Source organism: Chelonoidis abingdonii, chromosome 24 (assembly GCF_003597395.2).
Source record: "Chelonoidis abingdonii isolate Lonesome George chromosome 24, CheloAbing_2.0, whole genome shotgun sequence".
In the NCBI taxonomy this organism is placed as follows: Eukaryota; Metazoa; Chordata; order Testudines; family Testudinidae; genus Chelonoidis; species Chelonoidis abingdonii.
Window position 1 is genome coordinate 16,727,453 of NC_133792.1, and position 20,350 is coordinate 16,747,802.

The window sequence follows — 20,350 nt, forward strand, 5'->3', positions numbered from 1 at the left end:
CACGTTTGTTGACCCCTTCAAAGAACTCTAATAGATTAGTAAGACATGATTTCCCTTTACAGAAACTATGGTGACTTCCGCCCAACAATTTATGTTCTTCTATGTGTCTGACAATTTTATTCTTTACAATTGTTTCAACTAATTTCCCCGGTACTGACATTAGACTTACCAGTCTATAATTGCCAGGATCACCTCTAGAGCCCTTTTTAAATATTGGTGTTACATTAGCTATCTTCTCACTGGGTACAGAAGCCGATTTAAGGGACAGGTTACAAACCATAGTTAGTAGTTCTTCAATTTCACATTTGAGTTCTTTCAGAACTCTTGGGTGAATGCCATCTGGTCCCAGTGACTTGTTACTGTTAAGTTTATCAATTAATTCCAAAACCACCTCTAGTGACACTTCAATCTGTTACAATTCCTCAGATTTGTCACCTACAAAAGCTGGCTCAGGCTAGTACTCTGCTGCTTGGTTCTCAAAGGGTTTCAAGTTTACAACGTGCTGGAAAGAGCTCTACACAATGCTGCTGGCCCAAAGCCCATAACCACTGAGCTAAAGAAGACACAAGCCACCCTTCTCCTGATCCTGTCTCTCATGGAGGATACCATGTAGAATATATTAAATCCTGTTAGGATTTTCTAGGATCACCATCAATCTGTCTTTGAAGAGTGTTTCTTTGTATGGGAAGGGGAGAGGAAGACGGTTAACTCATTTCTGAGCTGGGCTGTGGATATTTCTAACGATGCCTTCCAAAGGCATAGGATTTTGACTTCCTGGAATAAATAGCAAAAGCCCAATCATCTACACTGCAATTTTTAGTAAATCAGGCGGAACATGTTTATAACCTGAGCCCCCTAGCAAAGCTGTAATCGTTTGGGTTGCCTGTGTAGCTGGAACCAAAATGTGTTTACCCATGTTGCCAAAGTTATGATACAACCTTGTGAAGATCACAAAAACTGCATTGTAAATAGGTCCTCAGAACTGATGCCACAGTCCTATTTCAGATGAATTATTTCTTTTCCTCAAATGAAGAAACAACTTCATCCCTCTCACTGTATCACCCTGAAAGCAAGTCTTATGTGCAAAAGACTTACATGTAGATAAGATGGTTGGATAAATACAAAACCAAGAAGTCCAGTTAAGATACTGTCTTGGATCTAGTGTGTTCATCCTACGTTCCTACGAGTTGGAATCCAATGGAGGGCTAGCCTACTCCCTTCCCTGCATTGGATCTAGTGCTGCACTAGCATAATGCCCAGGATTAGATGTAGCATCTAAAACATATTTCCATCAATTCACAATGAATTTGGAAACACTAAAACCAAGACTCGAAGCCTGAAAGCTTATAAACTAGAGCAGATACTGTACAGACTAATCCTAATGATAAGAAATGCAAAGATGTGGGAATGATTTGCTTCATAGCATTAACTTCTGCTGAACAACTGTGTCAATTATTACCAGAACAAAAGGAGGGAGAATAATTACAGCAAATTACATGTTGTACCTAAAGTGAAATGTCTGAATAATAGTGTACCACTTTGACATAAATACAGTATTTATGCCTTTAACCCTTTAGGATTAGGATTTAAAAGATTCACAGCATTTGTCATTGATTCAGTGTTGGGAAAGCAGTAAGACATACTTTCGCAATAGATTTGGATTGTAAAATATTGTTTTACTGTTTCTCAGCATGGGGGTTTAATGTTGCTCACAAATTGATGTGCTACTTACAAAAATAAAGCACAAATGTAAGGCGCAATTCAAGCACCACTTCTGGAAGGAATTTAGGAAGAGTTTTGCTTGTTACTTTATTCCTAGAACAGTTAGGATGGATCAATCAGTAGAGCTTGAAGATCACTGAGCCCACCAAGCTGGAGTGACTGCCATTACGAAGAGCTGTCACATATGAAACTTGAGCTCATATCCAGTGGCTGAGATAAAAGCTTGATCTATTGAGGCACAAATGCATTAATATTTCACGATACAAGGAGCCTCCAGTGGGACTGGAGAAATCAAATGCGGCCAGATCTCCAGGTACCTCTGCTGGAAAGCCTTCCCTGATTGCAGTCTGGTTTACAGCATTATCATCTCTAAACATTATTTTGCCACCCATTTTAGTTTTCATGGAACATGTAGAAGTTAGATCAACTGCTGCTGTGTATTTTGATATCAGAGATTTAAAACTGCACTGAGCTGAAGTCTGGAACTTCCTGCATGGAATGCTGGTACCTGAGGGGCTAGGAATGACTTTTCCTTTTCAGGAATCCTTAAGCAAGCGCACAGTCTACTTGATTTTCTTTAGTTTCTACAAAGCCCGTCAGAAGCTTTTGTCTTGCTGACAGCCCTACAAAGTTACAGAAATTGGTCCAGTAAAAGTTATTACCTCCCCCACCTGGGCAGCCTTACAAATTGTTAAACACGAGACATTAGTGCTAACCTTTCTCCTGTGACTGGATCAATCATCCGCTGAGCGAGACGTTCCATGACAGATTCAGATGGGAGATTCAGGAAAAATATCCTATTTGTAGACAAACCATAAGGAACAGCATTAACATCCTCAGAATAGTAACTCACAGTATGAATTAATATTTACACTACAGGAATGCACACACAATGACAAAGGAAATGATTTTGAACAACCCAGAAGTCAATGTCAAAAGGCATAATGCATGCATAGAAACTCTTTTCTTCGGTTTGCTCATTGCATCTTGGTCTTACTTGTATTTTTTAGATTATAAACTCCTTGGGCTGGGGACTGTGATACGGTGTCCTGTACAAAACCAAGCATATTGCCAGTGTGTAACAAATAATGTAGTGCAGACTCATACTTGAGCAGATATCAGCCAATGGGTTCCACATTTCATTTGCCATCCAATAGTCAGTGCTACTTCTGAACTTTCTCAGAATCCACTCACTAAACCCAATTCACAGTTCAAATCATATTAATATTCTGCAAGAGCCAGATAGAAGATCATTCCAATAACTAGCCTTTCAGTGGAATCTCAAGGACAGAGAAATAGCTTGGCTTGTAACAGCATCTCCAATTGCAGGATCGAGGTTGCTCCCTTATTCTACAATTTTTCTTCTTCCGTAAAAACCCCCAGCAACATTGTATGACTGTTAGTGCTTGTGCCAGTGGACATCTTAAGTAGAGCTCAGTTTGTTTTTTTCTCCCTTTGTTTTCATTGCAGTATGGCTACTTCCAAACACAGTGCCCCAGCATTCAAGTCTCCCTACATCCCACTCCTGCTACTCCACCCCGACAGACATCCTGTAGCAGTGTATGGAATCAGATTTGGTATCTATGACATACTAATTATCACTGTTTGGTGTCAGCATAGAATTGTCCTTTCTCTCAAACTTGACCCGGAGGGACCTCTGCTATGAGGAGTTTGGTTGCCAGGGTGCATTCAACACTTGGTTTCTCTGTTGAGACTGCCAACATGGCAGACAATGAGGGCTTGATTTTCAGAGGGTGAGCACCTGCAGCTCCCATTACCTCTAACTGGAGATGCAGTTGCTCAGCACTTGTAAAAATTGGACCCTAGATCCAGATCCACAAAGGTACTTAGGCACCTAAACCCCAGACTTTGGCACCTAAGTCCCACTTTTAGGCACCACCGTGATCCACAAAACCTCTGTTTGGTGGTCACCTAAACTCACTTGACATCTAAATTATCTCTGTCAAAGTTCCCTAGGCACCTAAGTTTCTATCTCTGGGCACGTGCGGTGCTGCCTCACTCTGGACATCCTGACATCCATCTTCTGCTTAAGTCCTGATGTGATCCATGAACCAGGAGAAAATAGGTGGAGGAGCAGCTATCTCACCTCTGGGGCCCAATCTGGTAGGCGTGCTCCTAATACCAACCCCTTGAGCTACACTGTAGTATCAACTGAAAGAAACAAATACAGTTGCTCTGGCCGTACAATTATCTTCCTAAATCAGGTAATCTTAGTGTAATGTTTTTATTAGTTTTATATTCAAGCTAAAACTCTTAAGCAGAAAATTCTCATGAATACATTTATGAAGAGTAGAGATAAATCACCAGGCTGTGAGACATTCCACAGACTGTGCTGATGTCACATAAAGGGAAATTTTTCATATGGGTCACATTTAATGATTTTTTAAAAGAACAAAAAAATATTCCTTCCAAACTTGTGGAACTAAACTTAAAAATATATATTAAAAATTGTGGGCTTTCAAATGTGGATTTATTTACAATATAACAACTTCTTCTGCCTTCAAGGGAAGACTTCCTATTTTCATGTTTGTCTGCCTCACAAAAGATACTGTATGCTTTAGACATTCACCAAAGAAACATTTTACACTGACTGGGTGGGATCAGACCAGATGAAAGGCTGAGCTTTACCTTGGCATGCATATAACAGATTACTAGAATCCTTTGTAGGACTTAAAGTTATGAAAATCATTTCTATCTTCAAATGTTTACAGATAATGACTTCTATTCATGTTGTGGTAACAAAATAACAGGCTGGAATAAAACATTCAAGATCTCCAAGATTCTAAAGACAGGAAAAGAATCACAGTTCCAACATTCTTTTATCCCTTACAATCTAACATTTTGTTTTTCTCTGTTTCTGTTGCCCAACAATGGCACAAAAATGTGATTGTCAGAATAGGTAACATCTGATGATATATCTCGAGATGAATATTCTAGTAGAGTGGAACAATGTTTATATAGCCCTGATACTTGATATGGCTCCCTATTATATTCTGAAATAAACAGAACCGTTAAAGGATTATAACCTGGCAAATCAAGAAAGCTTGTCGCATTCATAGTTACTAACTCAAAAAATATTATGGTATTTGAAACAGAAGAGCCTAAAAACTGTACTTAAAAAGCTTCTAACAAAATGAACTCTGAAAGCCTTGTCTGAGACTCATCTTTTTTATGCAAGATGCTTCTTATTATCCAGTCTGGTGTCACGATTAAAGAAAAGTGTAGGGGGAAGATCTAGGAGACTACAGACATCTTTTCTAAGATGTGTTTTTCCCCCAAAACAACACATGACGGAATATAACATACAACACCACAAAATCAAATCTGATGGCCTTTTCAGAACAGGCGTTAGACCTACATGGGCTGTGAAGAAGCTTGCACTGCCCTGTCCAAACAGTACATACTGTAAATGTTCTGTGCATAAAGAGTATATCAATCTCTAGGGCTCATCACTCATGAGCAATATATTCAATGGAAAAATGTAAAAGAGAAAATATATATAGCTAGTGACTACAGTTAAAATGCTTCTAACTAGAAAGAATATACCAGTTTGAGAGATATTTCTAATACACATAGGGTCTTCCTGTGCAACCTAATGGGGCTTACTCATGTGAGTAAGGGCTTCCCAACCTAGCCCATTTATGAAGAATATGGGAGAGACTTTTTAAATAAATCCACTGTATAATGCACACCTTGGGCACATAATCATTCTCTTTCTGTTCAGGAAAGTGTTTCTGGAAAACACCACCAACCTCCAGCCCTGTGACAGTTTCTTCATGAGGCTATGATTTTGGTTAGGTAATTTAACTAAGCCCACCAATTGTTTGAGTGATATTTTGGTAAGATTTCTGTCTGGAATACTTCACAGATACAACACTGTGTCCTTAGATTTTTATAAAGCACAGCGTTTGACCCAGCATTCATTGACGTCAATGGAAAGACTCCCAATGGACACTGGATTGGGCCCATTCCTTGGCCTCTTACCCTTGAAGAATGTAATATCTTTTATACGTACACTCTCCTTAGGAATCATCATGTCTGTGTGTGTTGCAATGTGTTGTATCTTCTATCCATGGGAAATTTGCACTGTGGTTGGTAGGCAGGAAGGCAAGAAAAAGTAGCTTAATATCAAAGAATAATAATCCATTATAGTGATGGATTAGCATCCGGTACAGCTTCTATTTCAGAGCTGGCAAGTTGCTAGTTTAACTATGCAACCGTATGTCACTGAAAAATATCAAACAGTGATGGCGTAATAGAAGATTGGATGGCTTGGGGGGAGCAGCACATAGGATCTTTCACTGCTGCATCATTGATTGAAATCTCATCCAGCTCAGTAATGACCAAAAGTTATTAGCATCGATTGCTGCTTGGTGTCCTACATGACTTAACTTTGTAGGGTCTCAGTTCAGTTCCCAGTGGAAACATATCCCCATTACAAAAATCACCACCACTGGCTGGCAGTCTTGTTGGCAGTCTCACTGTACAGGCCAAGGATCGAGTGGGTCATGGATACCATGCTATTCTCTCTCCTCTAGTGGTGGTCCCTTATGTCAGAGTTCAAGCATGTTGGCAGGCAATATTAGGGAAGTACATATGCCACTGACTGTACGAAGACTTCAGGCTTCAGTGCTGCCAATCTAGCAGCTTTCCCAAGTAATGAAATAATAAATAAAACAGTTAAAAGGAACAAGGTGAGAGAGATATCAGAATCCTGTCTCTTCCTCACCTATCTGACATTACCAATCTAATCTCATAAAGCATTAGGGCACACAGTAAGGTTAAGTCCCACAGACTGATAAGATTGATGGTAACCATCATTGCCTGTCAAGGCAAAGGACTTTTTTTGTTGCTCTATTCTGGGACATTGAGGGAACCTATTGGTTTTGCAGAGGCTCTGGGGAAGAATGCTGCTTTGGTGACAGACTACTATGGATTGTCTGATAGGACTTGTACAGTCATCTTTTGCTCTTGCTATTGGTACAGCCTCTTTGCTGTCTGAATCCTTATAAGTCACCATGGTATTTTGATGGCTTCACGGTGACTCATGGAGTAAGACGGAACCTGGCAAGAGCATTGGGGACAGAATTTTCATTCCAAACTAGATCAACTGTGACAAAGCATTTCTGGAAACATGTGCCATAGCCACGCAGTAGGCAAAGGAAAGTTTATTTACACCCGCCATGGCATCCACCTCACTGTGGTCAACACACCTGTTCTGGCTGGTGAACAACCTGGTTAATTCAAGTTATTTGCATCTAGTGACAGTGTTAAATTTTCCTCATCATGAGGAATTTTTGTGCTGTTTTGTGAATAAAACTGCACTGTGCCAAAGCAAACTGTTTCTAGAATGGTAGAATCATGCCTGGTGGAACAACAAACATGTTCTGTACTTGAATTGTGGAGTTACTCACTGATCTGCTGTGGGTGCTGTATGCTGTAACTTGCGAGTTAGATCTATGTTCCTCTCGGCTAGAGAAGGCAAATGTAGAAGCAATAGGACCATCGTTGGTATAGACAGTGAATACTTCCTCTTTAGGAGGCAAGATGCCAGCTTTGTTTAAATAAGTGGTTAACTGCTTGCTCAAGGAAATATCTCTTGACATGGAAGTTCTCCAATTATTGTTCTGTCTGAAACCTTCCCTTTTTGGGAAGATTATTGAGATGATCGTTTTGGAACATCTCCAGCAGCCTCTAGCATCCTCAGATCTTCTTGCCCCCCGTCACTTTGGTTTTAGGCTAGGCATGTGTTAGGGGCTCATTGGTTGTGCTGTTGGATCTTCTCTTGGTGACTGACAAAAATGAGGTCACCATGTCAAATTTGTCTTAATTGCCAACTACTGTAGGTGTTGCCAGAGCCCTAGGCATAGTTGGCAGAGTGAACGGAAGTAGGCCTGGCCTTAGCAGAATAGTAACACACCATGTATTAGCTAACCAAGTAAACAGATTCCTGACTTGAGAGGCTGGAACAAGAACACCCAGAATTCTCAAGTAACTACATAAACGAATTCCCAAAAGAGGGTACAGAAACACATTGGCCCCTGGTAAGATAAGGATGGAATGACAGGATAATGGTTGAGGACTTTTTTTCAAATTAGCAGGTACAAAGCACAGGATAATAATGAAAAACATGGAATGCGTAACTTGTTTGTATCAATGTATAAAACGAGAGTCGAAGGAGGGGCATCTTTGTATTGGCCCACAGAACAGCATTATGTTATTTTGATTGAGCCTCTACCTTGTCACAGGCATACATGTGTTTAGTGTGCCCATAACCAATGAGCCAGGGCACTAGTACCATGCTTTGTCGACAATAAACGTGGCCGAGTGCCTTCTCCACCAAACCAAGCCTGTGTTTTTTCTTTATGAGTAACACTGAGGGATGATGAATCAACATGCTGCACTCTCTGCTAGTGCAGCTAACATCAGAGCTCCAACAACAGCAGCTCTAGCAGCATTAACAACACTGCAGCACTAGTGACACTCCACAACACTAACAACAACTCCTGTCGATACTACTGAGCACGCCGTGCTACTGACTTATCTTTGAACCTCGCAAAGGAAAATAGTCTGAGTTGCTCCACTCCTTTATATCTGAGGAAACAGAGGTTTGTATTGTGTAGTTGTCCATCTGCCTTGAGGATGCCATCAAGTTGAGTTTTGCAGGTTTCTATGCTGTTGGCCCCTCTGCACCACATGCATATGGAATCAGTAAGAGAGTTAGTGCATAACCACAAGAGTACATTGTCTTCAGGATGATGACGACACTCAGCTTTATATTACCATCTCTCCCAGTTTGCCTGGTGTGATTGAAGAACTTGTCCCATGTCTAGAAGAAAGTGGGGCACAGATGAGGGTTAACTGTCTGAGGCTCAAACCAGATAAGAACTAGTGAAATTTATGTAAACTAGGTAAAGCCAGTTGTTTGGCTATACTCAGGATTCAAAATTAAAAATATTCAAGAGACCAAATAGCCAAGCTTAGACTGTTTATTAGTCAAAGACAAAGCAGGAGAACATGAAAAGGAGCCATACGTACCAGCCCTCTCAGGAAGCAATCTCCCAGCAGTGACCTTAGATGATAGTTCTGATTCAAAAATATGCATTCAAGACTATATATATTTATACTACAGTTGTTTACATGCTAAAAGCACTCTACATCACCCAGCCTCAATCCACCAGTTTCTGTCAGTTCCGTATCTTGTTTTTCTATACTGTCCTGCACTGTCCTTATCTTTGTTTTGAATATCACATTCCAGGTGTCAGTGGGCCATGGAGATACCTCCAAAATGTACAAGGACATGCTATTCATACATTTTGTTTCTGATGGGTTTTGTATTTGTGTATGCCAAGGACAGAGTTCAACAGTGCAGAGTGTTATAGAATACACGATATAGGATATATGAGCGAACAGCATGCTGGGAAAAACATAATAAAATTCAGTTATGTGATTTAACATAACTGCCCAACATTCAGATAGAATAGAATATGTACAATATTAATGTTGTGCATGTAACACATATTAATGTGGTGTGCCATATGCAGCATCCCACATAGATATTGGCGAACTCTTACAGACTGGGGAAAGCAACCAAAAGAATTGACAGAGTTGTTACTAGCACCCCCCCAACAGGAGATTTCCCCGCAATTTGCTATGAAGCTTTGCAACCTGATGATCTTGTTGGCTCTCCAACTGCGGATGGATCCCTCTCTGGGGATGGATGATCAGGCAGTAGCAGCTACCAAGGAAGTTTTTTTTCACTTAGACTTAAAAAGAAGGCTGCAACCTTTCCCTCTTCTTGGACACAGTCAGGCCTGAATGACTGTGATGTGTTTACACGAAGCTACCTCCTAAGGCCACTTGGAAAGGGCAACTAGTGCAGAATGCAGCTGCCTGCTTGCTAAGCAGTGTTTCCGATAGAGAACACATTACACCTGTCTTCCTAACTAACAATTCATATTTGGGGGAAGTTTCAAGTGCTGGTTTCAACCTACAGAACACTAAATAGCTTGGGCCTGTCTATGTAGAGACCATCTCTCTTCTTGAGTGATACCATGGTGCATTGCAGTCAACTGAGGCACTGAGACTAATAGTCCCCTACTTTAAAATAAGAGGGAGCTGCTGGCAATGTGTTATCAGTCAGCAGTCTTTGGCTCTGGGATTTAAGTTTTGTTGTTCTACTGGGCTTTCCTGGGACAAAGGGTTTGAGTGGGGTTCTGAAGCTGATGGCTTGGAGAACCCACTATTGGCATTGTGCCATTTTATATATATCATGGGTCTCATTCTGATCTCTGTTACAGTGGTGTAAATGCAGAGTATTTACACTGACTTTAATGGAGTTACTTCAGATTTACCCCAGTGTAATTGAGACCAAATCTGTCCCATTTTGTTTAGTTACTGTCTGGGAGTGCGTTGATCAGCACATTAAAAACAGATCTAAATAAATAAATAAATGACTTTTCATTATTAAGAAACAGAAAGAAAGAGCTCAGATAGAAGATCCACACAGAATGCTGCCTTTCTGGGCACCATTTACAGACAGGTTAGGACCAGTGACACAAGACCATTGGTGTTCTTGTGACAGTCTTGGTGATGGACCAAGTTCTCCTGCAAGGAAGTTGGAAAGCCTAGATTTTAAAAAAATTCTTTGCCACTTTTAATGCAGCATTTTAACTTTTAAGTTGAAACAGCAACTTTAAAAATAGCAGGCTATTCGTCTTGTTCTTGTTTTTAAAAAAATCCTATACATCTTCCCTCTTGCACACAGGTAGCAGCTGCAATATTCCCATTCTGCACGCTCTGCACTCAACAGAAAAAAGAGGCCCCTGCTGGCCATTTCTTGTTTAAAACTGTGCATAATTGATAGTGGCAAATCTACCCCAGCTGTGTCTAAAACCTCTCTAGGGGCAAGAAAAACACTCTCTATGACTGTCATTAACTACTAAATTAGCAAGCGCTCCTGGCAATTTACAATGCACCACATCAGTCTGTTTTAAGGAGAAGGATGCAAGGATCAAATTCCTGTGTGATCTTAAAGTTATAGCAAACTTTACTATCAGATATTTAAACACCCCGAGTTGAGTCTGAAATGCACCTGCAGGACAGAGAAAAACAAACAAACAAAACTAACCAGCTTTTCCAAGGCAGACAAATAGAGCCTGTCAAAATCAGTGTTGGGAAGTTAGAAAACAAAGACATTAGCAAAGTACTATACATCTTATGAGACATGCAGATAAACATACAAAGACTAAATTCACTAGCCGTTTACACTGGCTTTAACTGTGGCAGAATTCCCTGGGGATAGAAACTCTGCTGCAGGACTCGGCTCCAGAAGTGTAATGGCCACAGTTCCATTAACTGAGATAAGAGGCAGTGCTGGCTAAAACGTAGCTGAGGCTGGGCTACTGGAGAGTGTGCTGATTCAGCAGCTCTCTGAAGAAGTTCCCACCAGCAAAACTCCGATATGGCACTCACACAAATTTCTGAAGGGCAGAAATGGAAACACCATAGGCCAGCCAAAGTGGTGAAAAAGCCCTGGAGCAATATAGGCTCAGCTGGCACTGGGTGATGTACTTTCTATTTCCCTGTGCCATCTCTGCTGGATTTGGCTAAATTGAACACCCAGTGACCTACTTTTCTAGCTGAAGAAAGTTTCAAAGGAGATCTTTGAAATATATACTGTGAAATAACTGTGGGAAGTGCCTACAGCCATACCACCCCATGTTTGGTCACATCAGGCCTAAGAAGTTACGTTGGGTCTGGCTAAGTAAGTAGTCTGGGATGGGATGCCATCTTCTGGTTGAGATATAAAAATGAGGTCCTGACCACTTGTGGTCATTAAAGGTCAGATGATGCTTTTTTTCCCAAGAGTCAGGGGCTAGCTCAAGTAGGCTGGCCATATTTCAGTTTTTGTACATTCTGCATGCCTAAATTTCCTCTGAAAGTTCAATTGGATACTTAGGTGCACCCGCTAGGAGGAACAAGAGGGATATGTTCCCCTCTCCCCATTTTTTCTGCCTTGTTTATGTTCCCCTTAGTTGAGCTGTACATATTTCCACTACTGATACACATCCAACCAATTTTTTAATGTGCTTGCACCACTGACTGGACACTGTATTCTTTACTTCCTGTCCTAAGTGTTGCTTCTGCATTCCTGCTCAGTGATGGGTGAAGTATTTATCCCTTACTTATGTAAGAGGGCTGTTGTGAGGTTTAATTAATTAATGCCTTCAGATCCTTCGATGAAAGATGTGGGATTGTATTATGGGAAGCAATCTTAGCCTCTAGGCTTTAACCATAAGGGAAGAATACATTATATAACGTCTAAGACACAGGTTAATCAACGAAAGTGAAGCTATCAATAATAATTAATTTAATGTGAAGCTATTTCCAGACACTAGATTCTTCTTTTTCAGCAGCTATGTTTCTGTCAAATAGCTACAAAAGGAAGCTAAGTGGGTCACTATTCCAAGTACCTGGCCTCTGGCCAGGAGAGCAAGATGAACAACTTCGTCTCTGGCTGCAGTCATGCTGCTCTATATATGAATCAGTAGGGCAGACCCATCACGGAGTCAGATGGCTCTCCCTCCCCTAGACCAAGAGCATCACTTCTGAGCTGTGCTCACTCTCCAGCAGCCCAGAGAGTCAAAATGGCACGGTCCCACCCACATCACAGCACACCACTCTACTATCTCAGCATCACTGATAGTGAGTACCAAGACCACCTTTTCATACAGAGAACAAATGTAGCTTTCCTAGGTAATTACCATCAGTGCTGGTTTATTTTACAAAAGCAGTGAGTTGGATCTTCAGCTAGTATAAATCAGTGTATCTCCACTCAGCAGAGCTGCGTCAATTTACACCAGCTGAGGTTCTGGTCCCATTTATTGTATCAGGGAAAGCTACTCAATTCAAAAGTGGTCTGAAGAATGATCTGTTGTGTAAATGTTCTATACGCACATTGAAAAGCACCCACAAAAATAGAGGAAATGTTTCCATTCTGGGGCCTTCAATACATTTTTAAAGCTCCTTTTGAGAAGTCAGTTTTAACCCTTTCTACACTTAATAGGCAGGGGATTTGGATGCATTAGTAGCTCCATCCAAAACTGTTTTACATTTTCCCCTCATTTTTATTCTTTGCCTCCTTCTTACTCTCAGCTATTATTCTAGCATCTTGCATTCCCTCTGGAGCTCATTCCTGTGGTGCTTTATGAATCACAGAGTAAGATGGCAGCAGGGCTGCTTCAGAGTAATGTGTAGCTGGCACAGTTTCCCCTACCTGTAAGATTAATAAATCCCCTCTCAGATATTCTAAAGCCTCTGCTTCCTCAAGGCCTGAGGTCAGGAATCTGAATCCATTCCCAAAAATGCAATCTTAATGTTTCCTTAGAAGCTTACCGTACTCCCCTCCAAGAATTAGATTCTGCAGAGCAAATTTTGAGCAGTGCAAGAATTCCAGGGTTAAGGACTAACAAACTCATATCACAACTGATGTCCTGATTACTTGTCTGCCCCTTTTTCACTAGCACCACCTGTGCTTAACAAAGAAAAGCTATATTCCCTCCCCCTTTAAAACCATCAGATTTACCAAAAATAATGTTTTATCCTTGTTGCTGCTATGCAGTATTTACATTGAATGATTTTTTTGGGGGTGGGGGAAGCATTAAACATTAACTTTTGTTATTGGTAGGGTATTTAGTTATTGAATAAATACAAAAGAATTGACACCAAAAAGTGCACTGGGAAAAATAAAAGAGTGGATTATCATGTGTCATTTTATAGATGTGTCAAAGGAAACTAATTTCATAGTAGGGAATAAAAATTCTCTGTTTAAATACTGTCAGACAAACCCTCAAATCTAATCGGGTTCACTTCTGGGGAAAAGAAAAACTAAATCTGATTAAATATTAATATCAAGTCGTATTAATTAAGAAGGAAAAAGGTCCATCAAGAGAACCCCAATATGTTTACTGTGTCCCCAGGAAGCTGGAAAATTTCACAATCAAGTGTGTAAATGTTCTAAAAAAGGGTCCTGAATATTTTATGAATATTTGTCATAAAACAGAAATAATAACCACTGTGCAGAGCTATTAGAATTAATATTTATGCTTCCCGCCATGAAATATTCATGGGGACAGAGAAAGGGGGGCCCGTAAGACAAGAATTAATTTACATTGGGCTCGGTTTACCCGCTGGCTTGATGTTTAAAGACGGGTTGACAAGCCTCCATATGAATCCGTCAGTCACTTTCAGCAGTAGGTGGGGTGAAGGGATGGGAAGGAGGTGGAAGAAATGGGTCCAAGCTGCTGACAGCTCACAGATTGAGTTTCTGACAGCCCTTAAAAAACCTAAACGGCCCCCCACCTTTTTTTCCTTCTTCCATTGCCCAAGGCGCTCTGTACTGCCACCGTTCATCCCATCTCCCCTTCCATCTGCTGAAATTAACGAATTAATGAGCGCCATACACTTTACAGTGGGCCCCAGGAATGTTTACTGGTGATTAAATTATAATGCGGCAGAGCTGTATAATTCATGAACCAATTAAAGGAAGTGTTAGTTGATTTGATGGGATGAGGACGTACAAAAAGCATTTAACTAATAGGGAACCGTGGGCTGCCGGTCGCCTTGGCTTTCTGGGATTACGTGGCTAATTGCCCTGCTTTATAGGGCTGTCACAGATAGCCATGCATATTTCATTGTTCTCAAATTCTTCAATTGTTTGCTTTCGTGTCGCTGCTGTAATATGTAGAAGCCCAGCCAAACTTCAGTGTAGTTAAAGCACCACTCTGCAAAAGCAGGCTGCTTGGGGCTGGAGGGATGAGAAAGGGCAGAAGGAGAAGGCTGGCTGACAAAGGAGTAATTTAAAGCCTTAGAGTTAAATGTCACTCAGCAATTACATGATTAAAAGGGGAAACACAGGATAGTCTTTTGTTTTACAACTTTTTGGACACTCATTTTCTATGCTGACTTCACCGCAGACAAAATATTAGGAAACTAAACACTTGAGTCCCTTTTATTTGTTGGGGGGGCAAGGGAGGGTTTGATTTAAACAAACAAACAAATAAATAACGGTCCAGCAGGAAAGAGCTGAATTGCTATGGCTATCACAGATAATATACATCGTGTTCTAACTTACATGGTTCTGTATTGTGAAATACATGGGAGATGAAGGAGGCCAATTTCCCATCTGGGAGAATGTTCTATGTCTAATTTAGAGAGCTGCTGAGTTGTGCCAGCTACTCATACCAACAACTTCAGTTTATTACTCTGCAAGAAGGGGGAATTTACCAATTCTGCTGTTACAAAGCACTCCCCCCTCGCCCCCCCAGCTGACAGGCCACTGGATTTGATTAAACAGATCCACTAAAACACTTACCGCCTATAAGTCAGGCTACTGCAGCCCTCTATCAAAACCAGGCACATTTCTCTGATAAAATGAAAAGTACAAAACCAAAACAATAAACACACATACATCTTATATTCCTGAAGATATTAGTGGTTACCGTCTTAAATCATTCTGGTGAATGGACATAACATCACAGACAAGGAAGTGGCAAGTCAAGGAACTCTTTCACACAAATGCACACACCGGACTCAAAACCATGGGCCCAATGTCACCCTTGTCACCCCTTGCCTGGATCTCACACACTTTATTTTGGTGTCTAGGCCTGGAAATCATTGGTACTAACTGATGCCACTAAATAAAACGCCAGGTAAATACCTAAGCAAAATTGTAAGTAGATAACAAGGATTGCTAATGTCAACTGTTCCCTAATCAGGAAGACTGTTGTAAGGCAGTTTATGTTGACCTAATTATGTCAGTGTCTACACTACAGCCTTCCTCCCACCCATGTAAGTACCCTACTACACCAACATAATAACTCCACCTCCACAAGAGGCATAAGGCTTATGTTGGTGTAGTTAGGGCAACACACATCAGCTGTCCTGTCAATTTCATGGCAGGAGCGGGGGGTGGACGAAGGTAGTGGAGAAGCCCCAGACAGCTTCCTGCACTCCCTCTGGGGAATGTGGTGGGTAGGGGGGAGAAGCCTGCCAGGAGCCTGTCAGCTCCCTGCACTGTCTCTCTTAGGTCGGTGGAAGCACTCCTGGTGAGGATGTGGACCACTGACCCAAGCAGGATAGTATGGACAGATGTGCACCACCGCAGCTATAAGTCAACCTAATATAGGTTGACTTAGGTTTGTAGCACAGACATACTCTCAATGTCTTATATTTTCAAAGTGCAGTGCAAACATTAACTACATGATTTTTACAACCCCGCTGTGAGTTACTATGGTCTGGATCATCTCCTTCCACAGACAAACCCACAAGAGAGAGCCCTTAGCAGAATGTTAGAGGAGGAGTCAGTAGGTCCAGATGAGTGTGGGTCTCTCTCAACTCCCACCCCAACCCGGGACACAGATCGCCATTGTCGGTACCCATAGGCAAAGGAGTCATTGTTCTCTACAAGCAGCTCTTGTCTCAGACCTGACAAACTCACTACACTGAATACAGCATTTTCATGGTATTATCCATGAAGGGTAACTTGTGAGGTCTCTACTGAAAGCTTGTAACTTATTAATACCTATAATCATTGTGAGATGTGTTTATGGGTAATATTTAAGGAATAATGTACCTATATTGAAAATTATGCCCTTATGGTCTTGGAGTATAGGTTAGTTAGCAGGGAATCATATGTCTCAGTGAGACCTGTTGAAGTGGGAGGGAGTCGTCACCGCTCCCGCGCTAGCTGATGATGTAATGTATTATTCAACTGCCTACCCTTGCCCCATCCCAGAATAGTCCATGGAAAACCTTCAAAGCCAACTACAAACAATCGACACCACATGGAGGTAAAAGGGAACATTATAAAAGACGGGATCGCTCTGTCTGTGAATAAAGACAGAACAGAAGACTGATTCAGTATATGACAGAATGGAGAAAGACCCTCTACATCCATTCACTGAGGAGACATCTTGTGGAGCGGGGGGTGTTTCTCATGAAAGGTTGGATCCTGGTCCCTGCAAAGCCAGCCAGCTCTGCAAGGGAATGTAAGGAAACATAAATTACACTGCCTTACACATCACCTCGGTATTAGGTCTAGAACAGAGGTTCCCTAACTTTTCTTTTGCTGTGCCCTTCAACTTCCCGCCTGTCTGAGGCAGAAAGTGAATCATTAAAGGCCATGGGTGGCTCACACCTAGGGTAGCAACAGGACCCCAGCTGGAGCCCAAAGGCAGTGTGGCTCAGAGCAGAACAGGGATCCACTCCCTCCCTCACCTCGCCAAGAGCCTCTTGCTCCTGCAGGCTCCAGGGAGTTTAAAATACATGGGGCTGCACCTGGCCAGGAACCCTAGGCAGGGCAGCAACAAGGAGAGCATGCAAGAAGTTCCCAGCAGTCTGTAAGAGGTAGAGCAGGAGAGGACCAAGCTGCTGCTGTGGTGGGGCAGGGCTGAGTGGGCTGTGTTCCCGCACCCTCCCCAGGTACTCCCTGTGTGCTCTCTCCACTACTGCCCTGCCCTGGCACACCGCAGCTCTGCCCCCTACCTCGCGGCCCTTAATAACTTTGTTGCACTCCCTAGTTTGAAAACCAATGGTCAAGAGCATTTAAGTGACTTTCTCATGTCTACCCAGTGAGTCGGAGGCACACCCTGATTAGAACACAGGAGTTCCTGATTTCCTGACCAATGCTCAAAGCACCAGAATATGATGGTTCCTGCTGGGATTACAATCTGGTCACATCAATCTAGGACCTATAGTATGCAGTGTTCGATATAATGAACTCAGGCTTGTTTGGTGGTCTAGCAGTTGTACAATGTAATACCATGTCTGGTGGAATTTGACTTTGACATTAACTTGATCTTTCACTCCCCAAGCTGGCTGGAGATGGGAAATGCAATGCTGCAATTCCTCAGGATACTCCTCCAACTATATGGGTTACCTTTACTGGCTACATTGGGGTGGAGGTTCTACCTTATGCCCCATCTATATTACAAAAATACCCTCTAAACATGGTTTTGTCCAAGACATGCTATAATATGCTTTTTCCTTGCTTGTGCAGACAGAAAAAATTATGTTAATACCCTGGTAAATATCTAGTCTAATTCTTAAAAGAAGTAATATTCGTAACAATTTGGCCACAACCATGTTTAAACATGGTTATTTTGCAGTGTAAATGGGATTTAAGTCTTTGGCACAAGACATAGGACACCCAGTGGAGTTTGGTAGACGGATCTGAACATGTTCCTACTGGAAAGCCACAATATTGGCCAAAATATGTCAATGCAAGAGCAAGGGTGGGGTGATAGAGGGCTCCTGGGTTAATGTCTCATTCCCCTTGCCAATTAAACTACAAAGCATTGTCACTAACCATTACCCAGCCCCAGATAGATACTATTACAGAGAGACAAATCAAAGTCAGACAGCTGAGGGGCTAGAGAAATGGGGAGCAGCCAAAAACCAGTGAATTCAGGAGTTTACATTTGCAATTGAAAATGCAAGATCTGTATTTCAGGATGGATTATTTAATCAAAAGGACTCTATTCCAACACTGCAGGGCAAAGGAGAACTGATGCACAGGGGTGTTTCAAAAAAGGCCCTGCAAGAGTAAGAGAGGGTGGAACAAGATCCTGGCAGAAAAACAACTGGATAAATCATACTTTTTTAAAGCAACCCCAAAAAGTGGAATGTTGAGCCCATGAAGCGAATCAGATTCATGTTCTGATGTGTGCAGGCAGCACTCAGAATCACTGTTTGGAGAGGTAGGGCTGTACACTCACTATTTAGTCCGATGGATTTGTCGGCAAACCTGCTATTAGAATCTGGAGGTCTCAAATCAAACCCATTGACTAGACATAGGACAGAGCTGTCCTGTTTTGTAATAGATATGTTTGGGGTCCCTTCTAGTGATTTCATTTGCTGCTTTGATTTAAATAACTGCGGGGCAGACTTTAATATAACAGCTGACTTTTCTTTTAAGTATATAGGGCCAAATTCTGTGCTGGCTTGCACACCCATAGCCTCACTGAAGTTAGCAAGGCTCTGTGTCAAAGAAAACTTTACACCATTTGTTTTAGTCAGAGATATTTAAATACAGGCCAATGTTGAAGTGGTTACTTTATCCTCAGTTTCTGGGTCAGCCGAGTGATGCAAGGTAAGCCTAGCAGGTGGGCTCTGGAGTAAGGAATGACGATACCAGTTACACAACAGGAAAGTTTGCCATTAACCCCACTGCCTAGTTGAGTAGAATGGAAATTCAATTGCTTGTTTAGGAAAAAATGCCTGGCTAGCCTGTTTATTTGGGAGAATAAAGGTGGAGCTAAAACTCCCTTAAGCGGGCAGTGCCTAAGATCTGAAATCTGAATTGCTACATAATCAGGTGGCTAGTTAAGATACAGTTTAAACCCTGGGAGCTGTATGGGTAGGTTTGGAACTAAACCTATTACTGGGTAATCAGATCTGCAACTTGTCAAGATACATTAAATATCAATTTTACTCTTTCAATGCCTTATGACATCCAAGGGAGGAAACTTCCAAGACTCTTTAGACATAAGCTAAATGACCTGACACACCATTCCCAGAAATGGGAAACTGCATCAACAAGTAGCCCTGGAGATTCCAACTTAATCAGGGAAAGATGAAAGTGGGACACACACACAAATTGCTCTCTGCCAATGATTGCTGACAGGAGACATCAGAATACGACAGTGCCATGAAATAAGAAGCACTGCAGAAATTATTTTCTTTGTTGTTTTTGAAGTGCCCTCGATACAATCAATCATAAAAAAAATCCTATATTTTGGGTCAGTATGGAAATGGCTATTTGCATTTCAATATGTTCGACTCATCCTGCCAATAAAAACATGGAACCAAGAAGAAGAGATCAGCCCGCTGGAGTGAAAAACAGAAGATGACATCCTGCAGACCTTTCAGATAAAACATCTCCTTACTTGTAACACTTCTGGTGACTTCCCAATATTTCTCAATGATTGGGTTTTCAAATGAGATCAGTCAGCATGCAAATAAGGAAACAGGATCAAGATGTCTCCCTTATCTGATTGGATGGGGAAATTATCAAAAGCCCTTTTTTCATATCAAATTTCCATCACCAAAGGTCAAGCTTTCAACTCCCATTATTCTTGCTAACTGCATTTCTCTGTGCCTGCCAGCTCATTCCTGCTGCTGTTTTAGGAGGACAAAAAAAACATAACAAATGACAACGTTTTCCCCCACATCTGTCATACAAGATGGACAAATATTTTCTAATCTTATTCTATTTTTCTCTACAGCCCTGAAAAATCTGAAGCCAAAACATTACTTCTATCCCAATTAGCTATTCCCAACTTGAGGTTTTTTTACTGGCTCTTTTCTTATTTTTCAGCCCACATACTGACAGGAGTGCTAGTTGTGTTGCCAGAATGTTTTGTTCTACAATTTGGTCATTTAAAATATTTAAGAGTGATTCTTTAAAAATATCTTTCTCAGTGTTGCCTAGCTGGATCGGTACCTATACACAAGCATAATGGACATTCTAGAAAAGCCGAGAGAAAGGGGAAAGAGAGAAAGACAAAGCATCATTTCCCCTGAAATTCTCATGTGTTTATTATTT

At 41.4% G+C, this 20,350-nt stretch overlaps 2 protein-coding genes across 4 annotated transcripts in view; one reads left to right on the forward strand and one right to left on the reverse strand.

Moving 5' to 3' along the window:
- GTF3C4 (general transcription factor IIIC subunit 4) overlaps positions 1-18,889 on the forward strand; it is a 65,948-nt gene extending 47,059 nt beyond the window's left edge. The window contains exons 8-9 of one of the 2 annotated variants that reach the window (XR_004373567.2): positions 16,541-16,793; positions 18,257-18,889. The gene's annotated coding sequence lies outside the window, so the exon portion shown is untranslated. Of the gene's footprint in view, positions 1-16,540; positions 17,749-18,256 lie in introns of those variants that run through there. The other variant, XR_004373566.2, reaches the window with a different exon arrangement.
- Positions 1-20,350, reverse strand: part of AK8 (adenylate kinase 8) — a 109,943-nt gene that overhangs the window by 8,685 nt on the left and 80,908 nt on the right. For both annotated transcript variants that reach the window (XM_032779218.2, XM_032779226.2), the window contains one exon: positions 2,439-2,519. In XM_032779218.2, the coding sequence (XP_032635109.1) occupies positions 2,439-2,519 (81 nt within the window). The remainder of the gene's footprint in view (positions 1-2,438; positions 2,520-20,350) is intronic.